Here is a 23,548-nt window from a genome sequence, read left to right on the forward strand (position 1 = left end):
CAGAGTGAACCTTCATTCACTAATAGTGGCCTGCATGGATTGGTCTCAATTACATTGACTTAATTTTTTTTCATAGTTTTAATTTTAACCCTGATTTTTAACCTTTCGACTTAGGTATGATAAACACATTTATTGTGAACTAATGAATGTTCACGAGTTGTTTTTTTTTTTTTTTTCTTTTATAGGTTACAGACTTTGGGTTTGCCAAAAGAGTTAAAGGCAGAACTTGGACATTATGTGGCACTCCAGAATATTTGGCTCCAGAGATAATCCTCAGCAAGGTATATTTATAATGCCATTATGTAAGAAGTAAAAATGTAAGGCATGCATCAGTATGGACTTTTATAAAAATAGCTTACTGACCTAATATTATACTTTAAATTATGAATTTATGTCTATTTGATTACTAAAATAATAATTACTTATAGTCTAAGTCTGTAGTCTTATAGTCTAATCCAGTAACCTCTCAATTTTTGCTCTGGATCTAAGAGAAATAGTATAGAAGAGCATAGGAAATATAGTCAATAATACTGTGATAACTTTGTATCGTGGCATATGGTGACTAGATTTATCGTGGTGACCATTTCATAATACATATAAAATGTTGAATCGCTATGTTGTCTACCTGCAAGTAATAGTGTATATCAGCTATACTTAAAAAAAATAATAATGTGAATAACTCTAACCTCTGGATCCATATTTTTTTCTTCCAATTTTATTGAGAATAACTGCCATATATCACTGTATAAGTTTAAGGCATACAGCATAATGGTTTGATTTACATAGATTGTGGAATAGAGTACCACAATATGTTTAATTAACATACATCATCTCATATAGATGTAGTAAAAAGAAAAGGAAGAAGTCCATGTTCTGAAACCAAAAGCATAGCCTTTTCATAATTATTCCCAGTAACAGGAGGGCAGGAAACCTTTGCGTGTGTTATCCCACAGGCAAATGTAAAAATAATATGTCTTGGTTCTCAACTCTTCCTCTGTTTCAACTTTACCACTTAAATGAAAGAAATGTATACAAATTTCTTTTCATTTTAGTTTAAAACAGGAATATTATAGCAATTGAATAGTTATAGTCTTTTTGAAGATAGTTCTATTGTTCAAGCAGTGAAAATGTGGTGAGAGAAATTTGTATTGTATCTAAAAGGATGGTTTCAGTTCTGTTTTCCTTCCCACTGCCATTCCTATGTGGGGAGAGCTAGAAAGGAGAAATTAACAATGACTAAACACAAATAGTGACAAGGAAAGAGAAAGGGATAGCACACACATGCCTTGATATTTATAAACTAGAAAACTGCCCCCTGAATAATTGAAATTTGGCTAACCTATAGAAATATAAGCATAAAATAAATGACCTCATTCAACTTTCCTCTTGTTATCTTTATAATTTAAATCATCTATAACTTTTCAGTCTTTTGTAATTTAAATATAATTGCTGTTAACACATTTCTTCTGTGAGAACACTTAACAATGTGATGACAGAAAACTTTAAAAAATGTGTATGTATTGTAAAAGTAATAGATGTTCATTGCACAAAATTGGAAAAGGCAGAAAAATAAAAGGAAACAACCCCAAAAAACCTATCACCTCACCATCCAGAGACAGACTTTTTTAAAAAAAAATATTTCAATATATTTTTCTGTGCATATTATCATAGTTGAGATACAGTGAATGTATAGTTTGTATTCAGCTTTTTTCACTTGAATGATAGCAAGCATGCAAACATCATTCTAATGGCTTATTTGCAAATGTATCAAAAAGTATTTTGCCATTCTTCTGTTGCTAAATATTCAGGTCATTCCTTTTTCTTTTTCTTTTTTTGCTTTTATAAATAACTGTGATAAACATAAACATTTTGTGCATAAAGCTTTTTCTGCATTTCACGTTATTTTTTTAGGACAGATTCCCAGAAGTAGAATTACTGGGACGAAGAGTATGAACATTTTTAAGTCTCTCGATAAATATTGTCAGAGTGCTTTCCAAAAAGATTGTAACATTTTACACTCCTATTAGCAGTGTGAAAGTGATTGTTTAGTCACACTACCCAGCCTTACATATTCTTATTTTTAATCATTACTAATTTAATAGGCAATAAATGATATTTTATTATTTTAAGTCTCATGTCTTTCGTTATTAGATTTTTTAATGCTTTATAGACATTTGGTGGGGTGTGTATGTCTGAATTATTAGTTCATATCCTTTGCCCATTTATCTATTATAATTTAGTTTTTCTTACTGATTTAATTCTCTATACCTAGGGTATTAAAAGTATCTGGCATAGTTTTTATAAACGTTAACATACAGGGGCGCCTGGGTGGCACAGCGGTTAAGCGTCTGCCGTCGGCTCAGGGCGTGATCCCTGCGTTATGGGATCGAGCCCCACATCAGGCTCCTCTGCTATGAGCCTGCTTCTTCCTCTCCCACTCCCCCTGCTTGTGTTCCCTCTCTCGCTGGCTGTCTCTATCTCTGTCAAATAAATAAATAAAATCTTAAAAAAAAAAAATAAACATTAACATACAATCTGAAAAATAGAAACCAAAGTTTAGTAAAAGGATCTGACTCAACATCACAGGCTTTCATTATAGTAAAAGTATTGTAATGAATGACATTACTAGTGAGTTGAATTAAAATTAAATTAAATTGAATTAAAATTAAAGCAAAGTTGATGTCCATTTCTATTAGCAAAACAAAGTGCTATTCTTTTTATGCTAGTCTCCCTTTAAAAACACATACAGAAAAAAAAGTCTCTGTGTTATAGTATATTTTAGCTAACAATTTGAAAATTAAATGGTTTGTAAAGCTAAAATTTTAACAAAAATTTGAAGTATGGGGAGTGGTGAAGGTAATTTGAGGGCAGACCAAAAGATGTGGCAAGAACTCAGTTCATTTCTCTCCGTGGTTGAGTTGGGTTTTTTTCCCATAATCTTTTATGACATTGATCATAATTGGTAACAAACTTTATATAAACATGTTAATATTTTATTTTTATTTTCTTATAAATACTGCTAGTTCTTCATTTTAGCAAGTTTGGTATGAGAGAAAAAAACAAAAATAATCTTAGAATTGTACATTTGGGTTGCAATGAACTTTTATGTACATTATTTCCTTTTATTTGACAAAGTCCTTACAAAAACCCCATGAATTAGTAATTTTTTCTGTATACCTTTTAGAGATGAGAAGCAAGACAGTAGACTAGCTAAAGTAAACTTAAATATTTACGTTTATTAGGCTCCAAATTAAACTTGTAGCTTTCATTAAAATACTGTGAAGTGGATGAGAATTCCCGTAGTATATTCACCTCCTAATGCCAACAGTACACAGTACTGTGAAGTGAACTCCACTGTTTACTACGAAATCCAGTATCTACCATTTTGTTTAAAAACCTTTGGCCTTTCTAAGAATGTTCTAGAAAATTTGATATATAAGTTTATGGGCCTAGAATGGACTAGAAAAGGTAATTCAGTACCTCCCTTCCTATTGTTGAGCAGCAACTAAATTATCCCAATTAAGTAGGGGATATTTATTGTCTACAATATTCTTAATGATTTTAGGAAGAAGATTTAATAGTATTTCCTGATATCTAGTTCCAATATCTGGAAATTCTCCCTGTTGCTTAATTCAAATGTGATCTGGTGTATTTTGTTCATTGTTTTTCTATCCTGACTAGCTAGCTGCTCAGCAACTGCTCTTTAACAAATTTCATATGCTTGAAGATCATTTTGAAATCATCTGTGACTTCATTCTCTTCTGAGAAGATTAAGTAATAATTGCTCTTTCTGCTGTTTATCTTAGGGCTACAATAAGGCAGTGGATTGGTGGGCATTAGGTGTGTTAATCTATGAAATGGCAGCTGGCTACCCCCCATTCTTTGCAGACCAACCAATTCAGATTTATGAAAAGATTGTTTCTGGAAAGGTAAGTAATACATTTTATCCTTCCTCTGTTATTCAGTATTTCTATAATGAAGCATAAACTTTGTAGATTGACACTATTTGATTTCATCAGAGTATCACCCTAAATTGGGAAAAATACAAAAATATCCATAGTAGCTGCCTTTGTATCTAGCGTTCATTTAAGATAACAAAATAAATATTAAATCATTGAAGTTTCTTAAGAAAAAAAGGCAGTTTACAAACAAATTAGCAAAAAAATAAAGCATTTTCTTTTTTTATCACTTTGTAAAATACAGGATCATACTGCTAATTCTTAATTTTTCTTTAAGTAAAAATTGCTAGTTATTTCATGTAGGTATCTCCTTGGAGAGAAGTTTTAGGGGCTGTTTTTATACGCCTTTGTTTTTTCAGGAGAGACTTGTTCGAGTTATGTCAAACATCACAAAATTGGAATTAAATATAAAACATAAGCCTTTATAAGATGGAAATTCATAAAAATGATATAAACAATTATTCATGTTGATTGTGATTCTAATTGCCATTGATCTTTAGCAACTATGGAAATAACATTTTTTTGGAGCATGAGTAGATTCACTCTGTCATAGTATTTTACATTTTGTAATTACCCCACAAATTTCTTTTGCATTTCTTTTTTTTTTTTTTTTAAGATTTTATTTATTTATTGGACAGAGATAGAGACAGCCAGCGAGAGAGGGAACACAAGCAGGGGGAGTGGGAGAGGAAGAAGCAGGCTCACAGCAGAGGAGCCTGATGTGGGGCTCGATCCCATAACGCCGGGATCACGCCCTGAGCCGAAGGCAGGCGCTTAACCGCTGTGCCACCCAGGCACCCCTCTTTTGCATTTCTAATCTCTAATTTTGTTTCCAAAAGTATTTTGTTTAAAACAAACCATTCACTCTTGTCTTAGCGTATACCTCAAATCATTTTTAAAAATATGGCAGTCAATTTTAATAGAGGTGAGCCTGATTTCTTTCCATGACGTAAAAGAATAGGCTTTTAAAATTTTCAAAAAGACGTTTTATACATTTATGATAGAATTTATAGGAAGGGTTATTTTCCCATTTTTCCCTTTTTCCTATTCCTACATGTGGTATGCTCTATTAGTTTGTCTTTCTCTTATCTTTAGATAACATAAACCCATTTAGAATATGACCAGGAAATAGAGCAGCAATCTTGACATAACATTACCCTGAGATGTAATGTAGTTGACTTTTTCATATTTTGTGACCTCCTAAGGCAGAGAATTGCCTAATCAACCTAAAGAATCTGGAAGGAGATAGAGGAAGTCTGTATTTCTTTGTATCTCAGCCAGATTCACACTGGTGTGAAAGCTGATCTTCTGATCCATGAAGTTAAAATTTATATCACCTATTCAGAAGTTTCTCTGAATGTTCCTAATGTAGTAATTTATCTTTTTTCCCGAGATCCAAATTTAAATCATGGATGCTGCATAGCTGGACAATAAGAACAAGACACCAATAGAATGAGTATCCAGCCACCTAGAATCCACATATCAACACAGTATTATTCCATGTCTCACAGCGCATATGTAGTTTCCAGGGATCAAAAGATTTTCAGTGATCTTTTACTTCATTTAATGGGGATAGTTTTACGGTAGTATTCACAAATTAGGGGACTAACTAAAGAACTTATACTTCAGCAATGTCAAAAATAAAAAAATAAATACTTCTTACAGATAACTAAGCTAGGTGTTGAAAGATATACACTAAGGTATTACAGAAAGGCAGAACAGAATACTTAAGTAATTAAGTATCACTGCTGTCCTTGTTACATTTGTAGATCTCTGGGCCTCAGGTTTCTTACCCTTGTAATTGTTTTCACCCAGCAGAATATTAAAGTCCCTGTAAAAGAACTTTTGAGATAAATATCAAGAAAAATTAGTAGACAAGCCAAGTATTTATTTTTTAAGAATTTAAAAAGTGATTATGTAAAATCTCAAGAAAGAATAAGAACCAAAGGTAATAGGAAGAATGTTGAGAGAACTAAAATACTTTAAAATCACTGAATGAGAGAAGCATACAGTAGTCCACCCTTATCTGCGGTTTCAGTGACCTACAGTCAACTACGGTCCAAAGTGGGTGATCCTCCTTCTGAGGTATCATCAGAAGGCCGGTGATAGCCTACCACTATGTCACAATACCTACGTCTTTCACCTCACTTCATGTCATCACGTAGGCATTGTATCATCTCACGTCATTCACAAGAGGGTGAGTAACGTACAATAAGATAGTTTGAGAGAGGGACAGAGAGAAAGAGACCACACCCTTAAAACTTTTATTACAGCAGCATATTGTTATAATTGTTCGTTTTTTTTTAATCTCTTAGTGTACCTAATTCATAAATTAAACATTGGATCAGAGATATGTTTATATGGGAAAAAAAACAGTATATATAGGGCTCAGCCAAGATTAATTACACTAATAGTTCCAAATAATTTAATTATAGATCATTACAAAGTTCCTAAATCTTGACTACATTGCTTTTATTTATACTTAACTTTATAAAAGGAATAAAACTGTCTGACAAGGATGCTGTCATAACTAAATTTCACTTACTTAGAAAAATTGCTTTCTTTAAAATGAATGTATCTTCATTTGTATGAATTGGCCTTCATTAGCCAATCATTCTACGTTGTGTAAAAAATTTTTTAACTGCTTGCGATTATGTTTTTATTTCATATCAAATTTTAATAGTCAGGATACAATATTAACTTAATATTTAAATCTGTATTTATTCTAAAATCATGACTGTTTAAAACTGAGTCACCTTAACAATACCTTAGCAACATAAAATTTTATCTTATTACAGATATTTTTCTTTACTTATTTAGAAATAAGATAGGGTGTTTGGTATGCTATTGTTTTTAACTAAAAGTGCTAGATTATCTCTTCCCATATTGGATATAAAGTTATTTTCATCCCTTTTCCCCTTTGCTGCTAAAGTAGAACTCATAAAAGCAGAATATTGCCATTAAGTGATCTCTAGGATCTGTTTTATGTGAACATAAAGTCATATATGCACCATTCCCAATAAAACCATCTGTTTCAACACTCAGATCCAAACTAGAATGTATCTCTGTCTACCTTACAAAAGTATTATCTCTCTAGCTAGTAAATAAAAGCCAAATTGGAGGCTAATATATAAATTTTTTATTTACTCAAGTCATTAAAAATCAAATTATGGCCTTACAAATCCTGTATTTATATTTAAAATCTTTAATGGTTTGAATGATATATCATTTAAAAATATATGTTTCAATGAGAATTATTTTTTCTGATTTTTTAAAAGAACATTATGCAACATTTTATATTGATTACATTTTTCCATTCTGAAACCATGTTGGAAAGATTATAGGGGTCAGTAACATCAAAATTAAAATAAAATGTATTTAATGAGGTGATTAATTCACTGAAATACATATCTTTGAAGATTAGCTTGTTAAGTACTTTCTCTATTACAATATTTTAGGTTGGTATTGTTAAATGCACAGAAAGATGATCAATCAGCTTGTTACAAGATTCTCTCCTACACATATTTTGCCTTTAAAAAAGGAGGAGGTGGTATTTTAAATGTCAAATTATTCATGCAATATCAAAGTTCAGGCTTAGAAATGCATAGTTGACAGAAAAGTCTTATAATTTTTGCATTTAATTTGACATATCCTAGCAATATATATGCTAAGTTTCTGTATATAGTCTTTAAATTTTATACTTCAGTGCCATATCCTCCATGACAAGAATCAGTTATGGTTTCCACAGCAACTCTATCTGGTTGCATTACTCTTGGAAATGTAAAAGTTAATATTGTCTTCAAAAATGATACTTGCAAATAAGGCAGTCAAGTAACAGCTGTTGTGGAAACCATAACTTTACAGTCCTTGACTTATATAATTTTTAAAAAAATTCTAAGCTTCATTATATATAAAGTAAATATTATTCCATTTTTAATGAGCACCAAAAATGTACAAGGAGACACTATGCAAAATATAAAGTTGTAAATATATATAGAGAGAGAATGATCAAAGAGGTAGTTCATTTTTTCCTCAAGAGAAATTCACATTCATATGAAGGGTAATTGATTCGCAGTTAACTGGGCCATTCCTTTTTGTGTCATGGGTCCCCAGAACCATTCCCAGGTTGGGTGATTTACTAGGAAGATTCACAGACTTCAGCATATAGTAATACTCAAGAAATGAATACCTTCTATTGTAACAAGTACCTTCATTATAAGATACCTTATAACAAAAAGATACAAAATAAAATCAGCAAAGGGAAAGGCTCATGGAGCAGTCTCTTGAGGAAACTAGGCAAGGCTTTCAACATTCTTCTCCCAGATTATCCCAAGTGAAATAAGTCAAGCAGACTTTGAAAGACAATTATCATATGGTTTCACTCATTTGTGGAATATAAGGAATAGCAGGGAGATTGGTAGGAGAAGGAAGGGAAGAATGAAGGGGGGTAAAGAGAAGGGGGAATGAACCATGAGAGACTATGAACTCTGGGAAACAAACTGAGGGCTTCAGAGGGAAGGGGAGTGGGGGATTGGGATAGGCTGGTGATGGGTAGTAAGGAGGGCACGTATTGCATGGAGCACTGGGTGTTATACACAAACAATGAATCATGGAACACTACATCAAAACTAATGATGTACTGTATGGTGACTAACATAACATAATAAAAAAATTTTTTAAAGAAAAAAAAAAGTCTTCTCCCAGTGGAGTTGCAAGGGATGAACTTAATTTTTCCAGCAACAAATTGTTGTCTACTAGGGAAGCTCATTAGAGACTCAGAGCCCAAGGATTTTATTGGGATCACATATACATCTTCTATCTAGTGCATACCTACATCCCAAACTTACAGAACAAAATAGATATTCAGCATAAGCCATATTGTTTGTACAAACAATCTAGGTACAGTGAACCACTCATATTATTTAGGGAAAGTTTCATAGCAACATGAGGAACTATTACCCTGTCACTTCTAGATACCTGCCCATGGCTAAAGTTGCAAGCAGGCCTTCCTTAAGGGTAACGGTCCCAAACCTGCTACATTATCTCTTTTATGCACAGATTCTGTTTTCTAAATAATATACACATATGCAGAAATACCACTGCACTTTTTCTAAGATGACATTGTTAATGCTTTTGGGGAAATTTAAATGCCATTTTCTACTTGTCTATGGCTGTAGTTAAAGAAACTTAGAGAACTCAGTAGTCATTTCGATAAAATTCAAAAGCAGCTTTACCAATGCCTAAAACCCAGGCCATTTCTTAACACTTTGCTGTGGTCATTTAAAATTCTTCTTAATACTTTGAGACAGTCCTTTACTCTAGTGGTCTTTTGGGCAAATGATGGCAACTTGTTTTGCAATGGACGGAATGAGGTTCGGGTGGGTAATGGTCCTCTGTACCATCTGGATTTTTTGTGACTACCACTCTTTCTGCATAGGTAAGAGAACAGATCAGAGAGCCCACACTTGTAGTACTAATATTTAATAAGTATTTTTTAAATGTACTGGTTATTTTTATATATAGGATCCAGGCTGATTAAAGTTGCCTCAGGTCCTATGAAGCAGTGTGGAGGTTGGCACTATATCCATAAAAAGCGTAATGTATGAAAGTTGTTACGCCTTTTGAAAAATTTGCTAATATATATATGCTCATTTTTGCTAGATAAATTTTGATAAATTTGTTACTGGGATATAGATTTCTTAGAACTGTACCTAATTCAGAAAGGTAATTTTTTTTCTTTTTTTTTAGTTTAAATTCAATTAGCCAACATATGGTACATCGTTAGTTTCAGATGCAGAAAGGTAATTTTTAAAAATTTATTCCACCATGCTTGCGTATGGAAGTTGACAGATTATTGTTTGTTGGCTGTGTGTAAACTTTTTTGAGTCATTTAAGTCAGTAAATTTTATGCCAGTGCCTAAAAAATAACATTACTAGTTAAACCATCTCCCTGTCACTTGCAGAAAAATAGCAGTAAAAATTTTCCCTTCTTCAGTCAGAGATCAGCTTTGTAATTCTGTGATTAAATTAAGTGTAGACAAATTTGATTTTGGTCTTATTTTATTTCTAAAACTAAAAAAAAAAAAAAAAAAAAAAAGACAAGACAAGAAAAAGGTAACGTGGTTAGTGAATTTAAACCACCCAGTATGGATATGGTAACAACATGATCTGATTTGCTTTATGAATGTAACTTCCTCTTAATTTTTAGAAAATATTAATCTTTCCTAAAACCAAAATGTACAAGACTTTATAATCGGTGCTGAAAGCAGAACCAATATTCTATCAAGTTTTCATCATAATTCAGAGTGAATTTTGTAGTTGGCTTAACATATTACATAATGTAATTTGATGAAGTTGTTTAAAATATCAGCTATATGTACAATGCTGTCTTTCTAAAATAGGGTCGTAGTTTTCCTTTTTCTCCTTCACTCTACCAAATTAAAGTACGGTAAGAAAAGAAGAAAGTGCTTTTCTATAAATTAACAGGTAGAGCATAAGACAAGAAGGAACTTCTTGCATTCTCCAAATGACTTTTCTAGCACAGAACGTCCTTGAAGTAGTCTAGATATCTAGTGATAGATATTGCTGTCTTCCAAGTTCCTTCTTTGATTCAAAATTCAGCTTCAGATCATTAAAATATTATTCTGAGTGGTTGAAAAAATTAAAAATGTATTGAATTAGTGCCTTGTCAGTTTCATAAAAAGTACCTAATTTCTTTTCATACCGGGGGGGATGAAGTACACTTCCATAATTTTATAGATGAGGTAACTGAGACTCAGAAAGGTGAAAGAGTTTGCCCTAAAGCGTAGAACACATATGTGACTGGAGCTGGGATTGAAAACCAGGTATTTTTCGTTCTACAGAAGTGATAGGCTGGTAGAATTTTTGAGTTGGTTAACAATGTTCAGTTTTATTTAGTTTGACTCCTTTATCCTATATGTAGGTAAATCAAGATTCAGAATTGCCCAAAGGTAGTTTGTGGCAAAGCCAGAAACAGAATCTAATTCAGTGGTTCGTTTATCATCTGTACCATTGGCTTCAATGACGCCTCACCATCTTAGTTTTATTCCTGCATTACTTCCTTGTCATCCTCCTTGCCTTGGTCCTCTTCTCTTCTCTGCACTTTCTCCATTGGTGGTCTCATCCAGTTTCATGACTTTAAATGCCAACTGACAATTTCCAAATTCACTTTTTGGGTCCATACCTGACTCCTGGGTTGTAGACTCTTGTAGCCAACTTCCTACCTGAGATCTCCATTCAGGTATCTAACAAATATCTTAAACTAAATCTGCCCAAAACTAACAGATTCTTGTTTTCCCTAGTAAATCTGTTCCTACTGCTCTTTCCATCTCAGGTGATGGCAACACCATCCTTTCAGTTACTCAGGCCAAGACACCCTGGAGTCTTCACTCTCTATCTAATGCACAGGAAAACCATTTTGGCTCTATTTTTATCTATCTTTAGAATATAGACAGAATTCAGCCACTTCTTACCACCTCCACTGATATTGCTGTCTTCTGAGTCACTAGACTGGTTCTTTAAAAATGTTAAATTAGACCCCGTTAGTCCTTCCAGAACCTTGCAATGATTCCCCATTTTCTTCAGAGTAAAAAATCAAAGACCTTACAGTGCAAGAGTTTGTAAGGTATGATAGGGTGGCAACATTTAGCTAAATTACTATCTAATTTAGCAGAGAAATGTCTCTTCCTCACTAGAACGTAAACTCTGCGAAGGTGGGACTCTTTGTCTTATTTTACTACTATATCGCAAGCACTATGTGCCTAGCTCATAGGTGTTCGATCATTATTTGTCAAATTTGAATTCTTGCATTCATTTAATATTCATTGAGTTCATATTAAATGTCAGACCAGTGCTGGATACAGCAATTAGTTATGGTCTCTGCCTTCATGAGGCTTTCATGAAGTGGACACTCATTCTCAGACAATATTCTATTTGTTCTGTATGTCTATACCTCACTGTAGAAATAAATTTATTCTCAAGAATATATCATTAGGAAACCCAGAAGTGACTTAGTCCCTAAAGGTTGTTAAAGAATCCTAGCCAGGAAATATTAGGAAAAAGACCAAATAAACACCCTAGGAAGTGTATATTGTGCAAACACCTCTTTCATGTTAATGCCAGTTTCCAATAATCTTCTCTCTCAGATCTAATGGTTTAATGGATCTAGACTTTTTCTTTTCCATATCTGGTTCCTTTTCAGCTCCTTTCACATTGTTTGCCCAATAATGGACTGGCAGAAAGATGTAGCAGTCAGGAGGATTAAGTTATTTTCCCAACAATGACTGATTTGGTAGTCTCACTGAAGCTTGGGTTCCTTATCTTAAAATGAAGGTTTGGACTAAATTAAACTAAAACTCCCTTTGCTCCAATATTCTAGGATTCTGCTTTCAGTTCCTACAGAAGTTATCATTAATAATGGTAATAGAAATAATACTCTCTTTAATATAATTTTGAAGGAAAAATTAGTCATTCTTCCCATTATAGAAATCTTTGGTGTTTCCAAGTTAACATACCATGAATAAAAGTCTTGCATCTAAAACATAATTGTGTTTAGGTCATTTTCTGGTTTTTGCTAATTTCAGTTTGATGAATCAACATGGCTCTTTGGAAAGTCAAATCAACAAAGAAACTACATTTCTGATTACATTTCAGAACAATCATAGAAAAAATACTTTCATAATGATTCCCATTATTTCTCCTTCAGTATACTTAAAGGATCTGACATATTCTTATCATTAACATGCTTACTATGTGAGTGTGAGCTACCTAACAGAATCTCTGGGGAAGAAGAGGGTGTGATGTGGAGGTGAAGAGGATATGTCTATCATATAAGGTTTCCAAATGACTCTAATGTCTACCATCACAGCCCCCCAACTACAGCTCTCCATTTGAGAATCACTCTTCTAAGGATTACAAAGATATACACACACATTAACTAATCCAACACCAATACTCTATCTGCATTCCAAACTAAAGAACCACTGTATTTAGGTGTGTATATTCTTTAGGCATCCTATTGCACATTACCTAAATTCAAAAGATAAATTATATGTAGTACATTATTGTCTACTGTTCTGAATATCATGAAAGGGAAAATAACTGGCACATTACATTGAACAGTTCATGCCAACTCTATTCCAAACAAAGATAGCTCTACTTCAAATAAGTTACTTCTTTGGAACCTAAGCAAAGTTGGAATATAACCACTGTATAAATAAATCATGTTATTTTTAGACAGTATGCCTTTTGAATACCGCATATTCTCTAGTTTCCACTCCAACTAGGATAAATGAGGAAGTGTGCAGCAAATATTTTTAAGATGAAAATTTCAGTCTTTTGTTAGAAGTGTCCTGACAATAACTGTTTTCAGGTTATTGAATTATGAAAACAGTGTAGAATGATTAAGAGTGTATACTATGAAGTCAGAGTACCTTGTTTGGAATTACAGCTCTACCACTTATTAGCTCTATAATCTTAGGCAAATTACTTAATCTGTGTAAGTTTCAACTGCATCACCTGTAAAATGGAGATCATAATCATGTTTACCTTAACGTTAAATTTTGGCTTTTATGAGCCAGAGCACCTAAAGTTTAGCACAGTGCTGAACTTCTAATAAGCCATTAAATCAATAACACTTAACTTTTAGAAGTAAAAACTAAAGATGGTGGCAATTCATGTCTTTTTTTTTTTTTAGAGCGTAAACCCTCTTATATCTGTGATAATATAGGCTTTGCAAAAATGAGGCTTTCAGTTGTTAATTTATATGAGTTGACCCCAAATCCTGTTCAGTTATTAGCTATTTGGCCTTCAATTAGTCTCTGATTGTTCGACACAAATATTAGTTTTCCTCTAGTATGATGATTTTAGTTTATTTACATTAATTTTTTTCATATGTCACTGGCAGAAAAAACGAAACTTCTGCACAAAGTAGTGAATAGAGTTGCAAATAATGCTTCTCAAGCTTTCATGCACATATCAACGAATCACTTGGAGATAAAAACCTCAGAATTTCAGACCCAATGCCCCCATCATTTGAAGTAAGCCGCAGGAATCAGCATTTTTATACCCGCACTCTCCCAGTTGATTCTGATGAAAGTGGGTCCTAGGAACACACTTTGAGAAGCATTTATATACAAAATAGCATAAGTAACAGTCAGAAGACTATAGTTAAGAATTTGGCTTTGCCAGAGTCTAGCTTTGTCTGCTAATGATTTAAATTATACTTTGACAATATGCAAATGCACATCATGTTGAGCTTTTTGAAAGTCAGAATATAAATTAAAGAGTTCTATATATTTGAAGACCGTGTAATAAAGAACAAAATTCATGAGCCAAGGAATCATGACTAGATGTTTAGTCTCAACTCTGCCACTTTGTGGTCTAATGATTGGGTAAGTTATACAATATCTGCGGACCCTAGTTTCTCCATCTTTAGAGTAGAATTAATACCATGTTCACCAAGTTTATCGTAGCTCACTGCTGTCTATCCAGCGCGCGAGCCGTGTAGTACATAGGAGGTCTCAATAACGAATTGTTAACTGAATGAACTACATTATTTGAAATGACGTAATAAATTCTGGGAATAACAGCACAAAAGTGGCACAGTACCCCCTCCCCAGAAGCTCACGGTCTGGGGGAAAGAGACATACACAGATATTACAGCGTACGTAAATGAAGATCAACTGAGGTGATGTCATGACACACAACAGGAATTAGAAGGTGATGGTGACACTTGCAGAGAGTCACAGGAAGAATGTAAGGAGCTCAGAAGTGGATCTGTTAACCCTTTAGAGTATTTTCTTCAGAGGTCTCTGGTCTGTTTGAAGTTGAGGCCATGCTAACCATTGGAATGAATGTTTGACTACATGGTGTGTCGGTACAGGTCCGATTCCCATCGCACTTCAGTTCGGATCTCAAGGACCTTCTAAGGAACCTGCTGCAGGTGGATTTGACGAAGCGGTTTGGAAACCTGAAGAATGGTGTGAGTGATATAAAAACTCACAAGTGGTTTGCCACCACAGATTGGATTGCTATTTACCAGAGGAAGGTGAGCCATTTCTTTAATTTAAAAGCTTTTAAAAGTTGGTATTTAAATTATATGTAGTAGAGATATTTTCAACTTAACACATGATTTTATTTTATTTTTTACCTTTGAATGAATCCTATGCAGGACTTAAGGGAACTTTCCAGCCCACAACTTAAAAATGAGTTTTCTCCTTGATAAAAGAGAAAGCATATTCTATTTTGACCATCAATCTGAAATGTTTTCAGTGTCAAATTTGCCTACCCATGCCTCTTATTCTTCACAATATCATCGTAATTATACAGTAGACAATGTCCTAAGGGTTGGCATTTCAAAACTAATATGAAGCCACATTAGAAAAACAACATATAAACAAATATAGTCTCCCACCCAGAACTGGCACAAGCTAGATTTAACAGCATTTAATAGCTGGATTCATCAGATATTTTTCAGTCTTTATCACTTCACCTTTTTAACAAATTGAGACCTTTAAGAAAAGATTTTGCTGTGCTGAATTACCTTTATCTGTCCTTTGCTTCTTAAATGCCCAAAGATAATTTGTATTTATAAAGTGTTTACATCTTGAATTATTTTTTCTTTTTTTTTTTTTCATAAAACCAAAACCTCTAATGTCTCAGAGATTTGCCGTATTTAATGATGCTGTGCAGAACAAGTGAGTTTCCTTAGGAAAAAAATGTAAATGCTGTAATTGAATATTAATAGCACATTTTTCCGAATTTATATCTTTTAGAAAAAATTATAAAAACAAAGCATTAGAAGAATTTAATAATGCATCAAAGACCAAAACAATGGGAGTGCAGTAGTCTCTGCATCTCATAAGATAGGTTCAGAAATTCCTTACCCGTTAAATCATGAAACAGCCTTAACAGCATTACCTCAGCTGGATGTGTTGTGTAGCTAAGAGCGATTCTATTTGGGTGACTTACTGAATCTATATTTTCTTTTAGTGCTTTTTGATCTAACTTCTTTTTGTTGATGCTTCATAATTAGCCAATTATTCTCTCAGCATCTGTTGAATGAATAATCCTTATTTGAAATTCCACCTTTACTAATGCTAATTTATCATATACCTTAGTCTGTTTCTGAACTTTATTTTTATGAGTTCCTTTTTTCTATTCTTGTACTGTACACTGTCCCATTTTACATAGCTTTATGGGTTTTTTTTAATTTTCAAAATATATATTTAATATGTGGAATTCTTATAAATATTCATGGAAAAGAATACATAATTCAGATTTTTTACAGTTTTATTGTTTGAAAATACACAAAACAAAACTTGCTGTCTTGGCCATTTGTAGGTGTATAGTTCAGTGGTATTAAGTACATCCACACTGTTGTGTTGCCATCATCACCATCCCTCTCCAGAACTCTTTCACCCTGCAAAACTAGAACGTGTACCCATTAAACAACAGCTCCCTGTCTTATTGGCCTTTCTAAATATTTATATTGTATTTGGGGCTCTTAATTAGGATAACAGTATATTAATTAGAAGAGAATCAAAATCTTGAAAATTCCTCATAATGAACATGTTATATTTCTACATTTATTCAAATATTTTCTGTCATTCAGTATTAGAGAGCCCTGCCCCGTGTAGGTCCAACTTCTTTCTTAAAGATCCAAAATCTCTACTTCACTATGAGTGGGCCTTTATGGAACCTAATTTAAAATAATAATAAAAAATTCCTCAAAAAAATAAAGTTATTCCTTAAATTTATACTTTGCTTGCTATTGCAAATGTGTTTGCTTTCCCATTATAGTAGAATATGGGGGAAACATAATTGCTATGTTTGTGTTGTAACTGGCCACTCACTAAATTCTGTTGTTGATTTCCACAGGTTTTTCAGTGATTCCCTCGCATTTTATTGATAAATAATTATGGTGGGCAGAGGTATCATTTGCCTCTTCTTTTTCACTATATCTTTTATTTCCATTTTGCTCTATTATACATGCTAGAATGTCAAATAATATTTTTAAAGAGGACTATTGAAATGTATTGTCTTATTCCTGTTTTGAATGGAAATGCCTTTCATGTTTTAGCTTTAAATATGAAGTCAGCTATTTGTCTTGGATAAATATTCTTGATCAGGTTAAGAAAATATCAAAAAAGAAAACAAAAAACATACAAAAAAAATTATCCTGATTCCTAGTTTATTGTGCTTTATCTTCTTTGACATTAGCATGATGAATCACATCAATGAGATATCCTCACATTCCTGAACACCATTTAATCATGAGGTATTATTATTATAATACCTCCAAAGTATTATTTAAAATATGCAAAATCAATTTGCTAAAATTTTATTTAGGATTTTTGCTTCTATAATTATAAGTTTTATTTACCTGTGGTTTTTGTTTTCTGGAGTTGAGATTATGTGGATTCGTTAAATGAATGAATGAATTCGTTAAATGAATGAATGAATTCCTTAAATGAGTTTGGAAATTTTCCATGTCTTTTTATGTTTTGGGAAACTTAAGGAAATAAGAATTAACTTGTACTTATTACTTGGAAATTTTAACAAACTAATTTTTCTTTGGATATTGGTCTCTAAGGTTTTGCCTCTTCTTCAGTCAATTTTAGAAATTTATATTTTCTTATACAATCATCCATATCCCCCTGTAATTATAACTGTTTACATTATCTTTATTGTTATATTTGTGTTAATTAATGCTACATTTAGATATATTTATTAGATTTGCTTGAGGTTTGCCCATTTTATTAGTATTTTAAATATGATATATTTTTAACCTTTTCATATTTATATTTAAAAAGAAAAATTTCTGCTGTTAGCATTTACTCATGTACCCATATTATGTATTGTATTTTTATAATTATTCTTTTTTTTTTAAATCATTTATTTATTTGAAAGAGAGTGAGCAAGAGAGAGAGAGAGCACAAGCAGGGAGAGTAGGGGAGGGAGAAGAAGGCTCCACTGAGCACGGAGCCCGACATGGGGCTGGAACCCAGGACCCCAGGATCATGACCTGAGCCAAAGGCAGACGCTTAACCAACTGAGCCACCCGGGCGCCCCTACAATTATTCTTAAAAGTGGGGTAAAACTGAACCGCTACTGCTCAGTTAGAGTTCGTATGCTTTTCAGAGGGCTTGATTTACCTTAAGTAGTGAACAGTTTATCTGCCAAGAAGTAGCACTCTATAGCAAACAGGTTGTAGTATTGGACAGATTGATCAACAGCAAATCTTGACTATCAAATGGGCTTGGAGATCCCTGGATAATTTACAAATAGAAATAATATAGTACTTCAATGTAGCCATTTGTTTTAACGTCCTCTCAATTATAACTATGCACAGCAATACAAAAATGATAATTTGAATAGTTTTCATAGTGTTTGTTATTCTCTGACCAAGTGCTCACGAGCAATGAAATAGTCCAAGGCATCTAGCAGAGACACGAAACGGAAGAAAGAGGCCTGAACAACTCAAACTGCAATCACTGTACACGTAGAGATGATCCCAACAGGTGTGATCCTAAATTGCGGCCTGGCTAGATGTGAGGCAGCGGTCTGCAGAGCTGATTCCTCTGCATGGTGCACGACAGCAGTGCCCAGAGCGTGCACGCAGGGCAGCCAGCTGGCCAGCCAGAAGATGACATGAGACTTCCCAGGCCTACATACTTTTTACCTTGTTCTTTTTAAATGTCTTGTTTGTGTATATCTTATACTAACATAGTTGTGTGAGTAAATAATTTATAATTACACATATATTGGTGATATATACTAAAAAATGTTTCAGTAAAAGGCATATAAATCAAAAAACTTTGGAGACCACGGTTTAGATATTAGAAAGAGCTCTGTGTCAGAAGTGGGGAATCATGATCCACCTGGGTTAGCTCAGTCAGTTGAGCATCCAACTCTTGGTTTCGGCTCAGGTAGTGATCTTAGGGTCATGAGATTAAGCCCCACATCGGGCTCTGCACTCAGCATGGAATCTGCTTGAGAGTATCTCCCTCTCCCTCTGCCCCTCCCCCCGCTTGTACGTGTGCTCTCTCAAATAAATAAATAAAATAAAATAAAGGAAGGAACTGATAAAGGAAAATCTAGAAGTGCCAGTACTTCGATGCCAATAGTTAATTATCCTAGAAATCTTTTAAGTATTGTACCATTCCTTGAATGAAAGTGTTCAGATTAATAGCAAACCTACTGTTTGCTGCTTTTTCTAGTGCTGTTATCATTTGGGGACTTAAAGGCATTTAATGATGCTACCATATAGTAATAGTGGGAATTTATTTTCCTTAGTGTTTAGAAACTCCCAGGCATTTGTTTTTCCTCTTTATTATTCTAATACGTGTCCTCCCTCTCCGCCGCACACACATACACACACACACACCACCATGCAATTGACTCAAGACTTAACACTATCTACCTGGAGATAGCATCAGACCCCATAGGTTGAGGGCTCAGTCCTGTAAGACTGCCCCCCACCCACCACCACTTCGGATATTCATCGCAAGTCTAGTCACCTGTGCTTCTAAGAGGCTGTAGATCAGAGGTTTCCACAAACCCCTCCTGGGTTTCAATTACTTTGCTAGAGTGGCTCACAGAACTCAGAAACTTTACTTACTATTACCAGTTTATTATAAAAGAATGTAACTCAGGAACAGCCGGATGGAAGAGATGCGTAGGACATGTATGTGGAAGGGCCTCGGAGCTTCCCGCTATCTTTAAGCACACCACTCTTCCCAAATCCCCATTTGTTCATCAACCTGGAAGCTCTCCAGACCCCATCTTTTTGAAGTTTTGTGGCTTCATTACACAGGCATGATTGTTTAAATCATTGGCTGTCGCCTCCTGGAGGTCAGGGGGTAAGACTGAAAGTTCCAGGTGTCTAACCAGCACCCATCCTTAAGTTAGCACCCATTCCAAAAGTCACCTCATTAACATAACATTTATGAAATCCAAGAGCTTAAAGAGCTCTGTGCTGGGGACTAGGACGAAGACCAAATACATTTTTCCTATTATAAATCATACATCACACTTATGTTTCCTTCTCAATTACAGGTTGAAGCACCATTCATACCAAAGTTCAGAGGCTCTGGAGATACCAGCAACTTCGATGACTATGAAGAAGAAGATATCCGCGTCTCTATAACAGAAAAATGTGCAAAAGAGTTTTGTGAATTTTGAAGCTGAGCAACAAGATGACATCAGAGCTCACACTCAGTCTTCGCACTCTGTTGAGAGATACGGTGGAGCTGAGACCGTCCTTGTTGAAGCAGTTACCTAGTTTCGTCATTCCAGCGACTGAGTGAGGTCTTTATTGCCATCGTGTGTGCGCTCTGCATCCACCTGTGTACCAAGGCACCGCTAAGCAAAGCATTGTCTGTGCCATAACACACAACTAGACACTTCCCTGCTTCCCTTTGGTTTGTCTCTCTCCTCCCCTGCATCCATTTCTTCCTTTTGCATTTTCATCCGTTTTTCTCCAAACAGTGCTCCATTTTATTTTGTTGGTGTTTCAGATGGGCAGTGTTCTGGCTCTGTGATATTTGAAAGGAAGGATAAGTGTCGCCTTTGGTAGTTCTTGCCATTATTTTTGTTGGTCAGTGACTTGAGGATATACTTCAGTAACTATTTTTACTTTGAGTAGCTCAGACTCAGTTTTGCCAAAACTTTTGACAATTTTTGAAGATAGAATAGAATGTCTTATCAACAAGGCAATTTATACAAAACAAAACTGTAACTTCCGTAGAATTCACTGTTCTGGCAAGACACTTGGATAGACTAACAGAATAGCTAGACCCAGCAGTTTGGATTCTTAGAGATCAGACGCTCTATTTCCCCTGACTACCTTTTCTGTCATCTTCCCCTTGAGTAATTAAGTGGCCAGCTGTGCAGTGTGACAAATGTGTCTCATTCACAGGAAAAACTAATGCTATGGATCATCACTTGGTACAAGCATTTCTGTAGGTATTAGAGCTAGCTCTGAGATTTCTAAACCTTCTCTCCTCCTTAAGGGTTTTAGCCAGTATTTTAACAGAACATAACTGATGAAGAAAGTGACATTTTTTTAAAGTTTCTCAAGGGTCCTCACTGTAAACTTTTTAAAGGAAAAGAAATGAACTAAAAAGAACATTAATGCAGACAAATACTTTGCTGAGTCAAATGGCTTAATACCTGTAAACAGTATAGAGATGCTTTTATTTATATGAGGTTTTTGTTTGTTTTGCTTTGCTTTGCTTTGTTTTGTCACGGTTAAGAACAAAAAGGAATTGTTGCCGGGTCAGTCCAGTGTGCTCCCTTTGTCGGCCTGAGGTAGAGGCGCTGTTGAAGCTTCGGCTTTCATCCGAAGCCTCGTCAGTGAGGAAAACGGACAGAGTTTTTAAAACTGCCACAATTGTATTTTCATTTTGAGGTGTGGTATTTTTAGTCGTGTCAGAATTTCAAGCCTCTTTTCTTTCAGCAAACAGAACGTATGATCATGCAGATACAATTTTAGTATTTGAGTTTAATTTTTTTTATACTTCTTTGCCAACAACATTGCTGTCACGTGGAAATTTTAAGCACTTTTGCACATTTAGTTCAATGTTTGTTGAGAATCCATGGCTTAACTCTGGTTTTTAAATATTTTTTTCTTTGCTTTTAAATTTTGCCATCCAGTTTTATCTCCGTATGTCAGTGACCTATCTTAAAACAACACACCAAAAGAGTTGAAAATAAACTGTGTTCATTTTTTATGATCAATTTACATGCATATAAGTTGTTTTTAATCAAATCGATCTTAGTGTATATAAGCATTCTATTTGCTTCACTATTGGTGCAGGTCACTGACTCTCCTTCTTTTCCTCTGTACCACACCCTTATAAAACCTTTGAAGACATTGAAAAAAGCCTGTCTGAGATATTCTCTGCATCAATCTGTACATCTTTTAGTTGTCAGGTGTTTTTGCATGGTTATGTCATTTAAAAGCTGATACTGTTTTCAGTTGGTCCACCTATATTTAAAATGTGCAAGAAAAATATGAAATACTTTGCTGTATCAAGTTTTATGTGACAAAAATATATCATGTTAATAAATTTAAAACATCATTTGTATAAAATATTTTAATTAGTTTTTGGCCCAAGAACATGCCGATCATTGTATTCTATGTGTATGCCACAAATTCTATGGCAGCTTTATTGTATATTATTGTAAAATTATTTTAATAAATCACGGGGATGACAATTTGATTATTACATTTTAGTTTTCAGCAATTAAAAAGATTTCTGTAAGTTCTTAAAAAATATTTTAACTAAAATTACTATTGCCCTGCACAACTTGCTGTAGACTGTGCCTGGGTGGATGACCCCTAGGCATACATTGGTTTTGAGGGCTATCTCACCAGTCCCGTTTTACTCTCCATTTAAAGGACATGAGCAAGCTTTCAGATATGTCAAGGGAGTCTATTTCCAACCAATCAAGTACACTGAATTAGAATATCTTAAAGTTATATAAAACTCACAGTTTTAGCCACAATTTAGCCAAGAAAAAGATGAATAAGAAATAAGTGGAATGAATCAGTATTTAACTTCAGATTACATTATTTGAAACAGAAGAAATTACATTTTTCCTCAGTAAATTATAAGGAGATGGCATTGCAGAGGAAGGACCTCCAAGTCAAAGTCAAGACCTCTGGGTCTCAGGCTGGTCTGTCACAGTCAGCATGACCTTGGCCTCAGCTCTGAGGCCATTAGGCAGTTTCTAAGGTCTTTTCTAATTGTCACATGTCAGAAAAGATTCTTTTTATTTGACAGTTTGAAGGGATAATGTGCTTTGAAGTAAGTCTTGGTAAGGCGATATTTTAGGGCCTTTCTTCTTATCTCTTACAGTGTTCTTAAAATTTTTTGAATATCATGAGGACCTCGTGTCTGTTTTGATTCCTTCCTCCTTCACTGATGCTAAATATCCAATTGATATCAAACCGTCAACCTACCAAAAAAGATATTGTGGCTTGTGGGTATTGCTGTCTTGTTTTTGATATGTTCTTGTATTGACTGCCCATTGGCCTGAAAATACTCATTGTAAGCCTAAAAAAAAGAAGAATAAATCATTTTTCTTTCCCACTGACTGTTTTATCTGCTTGTTGTAAGAATCAAATGAAATAATGTATGTGAAAGCACCTTGTAAACTGTAACCTATCAATGTAAAATGTTAAGGTGTATTGTTATTTCATTAATTAATTCTTTGTTTAGAATGGAATTTCCTATGCACTACTGTAGCTAGGAAATGCTGAAAACAACTGTGTTTTTTAATTAATCATAACAGCAAAATTAAAGTATCTTCAAAGGATAAAACAGTGCATTGAGTCTTGTGTTCTATTTGGTGCCCTTATCTCCTGATTTCTTTTCTGCAGATACTACAGATGCTTATAGTTTGCAGTTTTTATGTATTTGGGTTGGTCTGTGCCAGTGGGAACAGAGTAATAGGGGAGATGTCCACCAATCAGGTCCAACTGAGTGTATATCAAGAAACTACTAGATTCATTACAGATCAAGGGCTGATATCCAAGACCTATAAAGAACTTCTCAAAT

The 23,548-nt window shown here is 34.1% G+C and overlaps 1 protein-coding gene across 2 annotated transcripts in view; it reads left to right on the forward strand.

The window, feature by feature from the left end:
- Positions 1–23,313, forward strand: part of PRKACB (protein kinase cAMP-activated catalytic subunit beta) — a 117,476-nt gene extending 94,163 nt beyond the window's left edge. For both annotated transcript variants that reach the window (XM_045801918.2, XM_045801917.2), the window contains exons 7-10: positions 186–281; positions 3,807–3,929; positions 14,863–15,027; positions 20,040–23,313. In XM_045801918.2, coding sequence (XP_045657874.1) covers positions 186–281; positions 3,807–3,929; positions 14,863–15,027; positions 20,040–20,165 — 510 coding nt within the window. In that variant the 3' untranslated portion in view covers positions 20,166–23,313. The remainder of the gene's footprint in view (positions 1–185; positions 282–3,806; positions 3,930–14,862; positions 15,028–20,039) is intronic.
- The last annotated feature ends 235 nt before the right edge of the window (positions 23,314–23,548 follow it).

This window comes from Ursus americanus, chromosome 12 (genome assembly GCF_024610735.1).
Source record: "Ursus americanus isolate L20-20 chromosome 12, mUrsAme1.1.p, whole genome shotgun sequence".
NCBI classification, from domain to species: Eukaryota; Metazoa; Chordata; class Mammalia; order Carnivora; family Ursidae; genus Ursus; species Ursus americanus.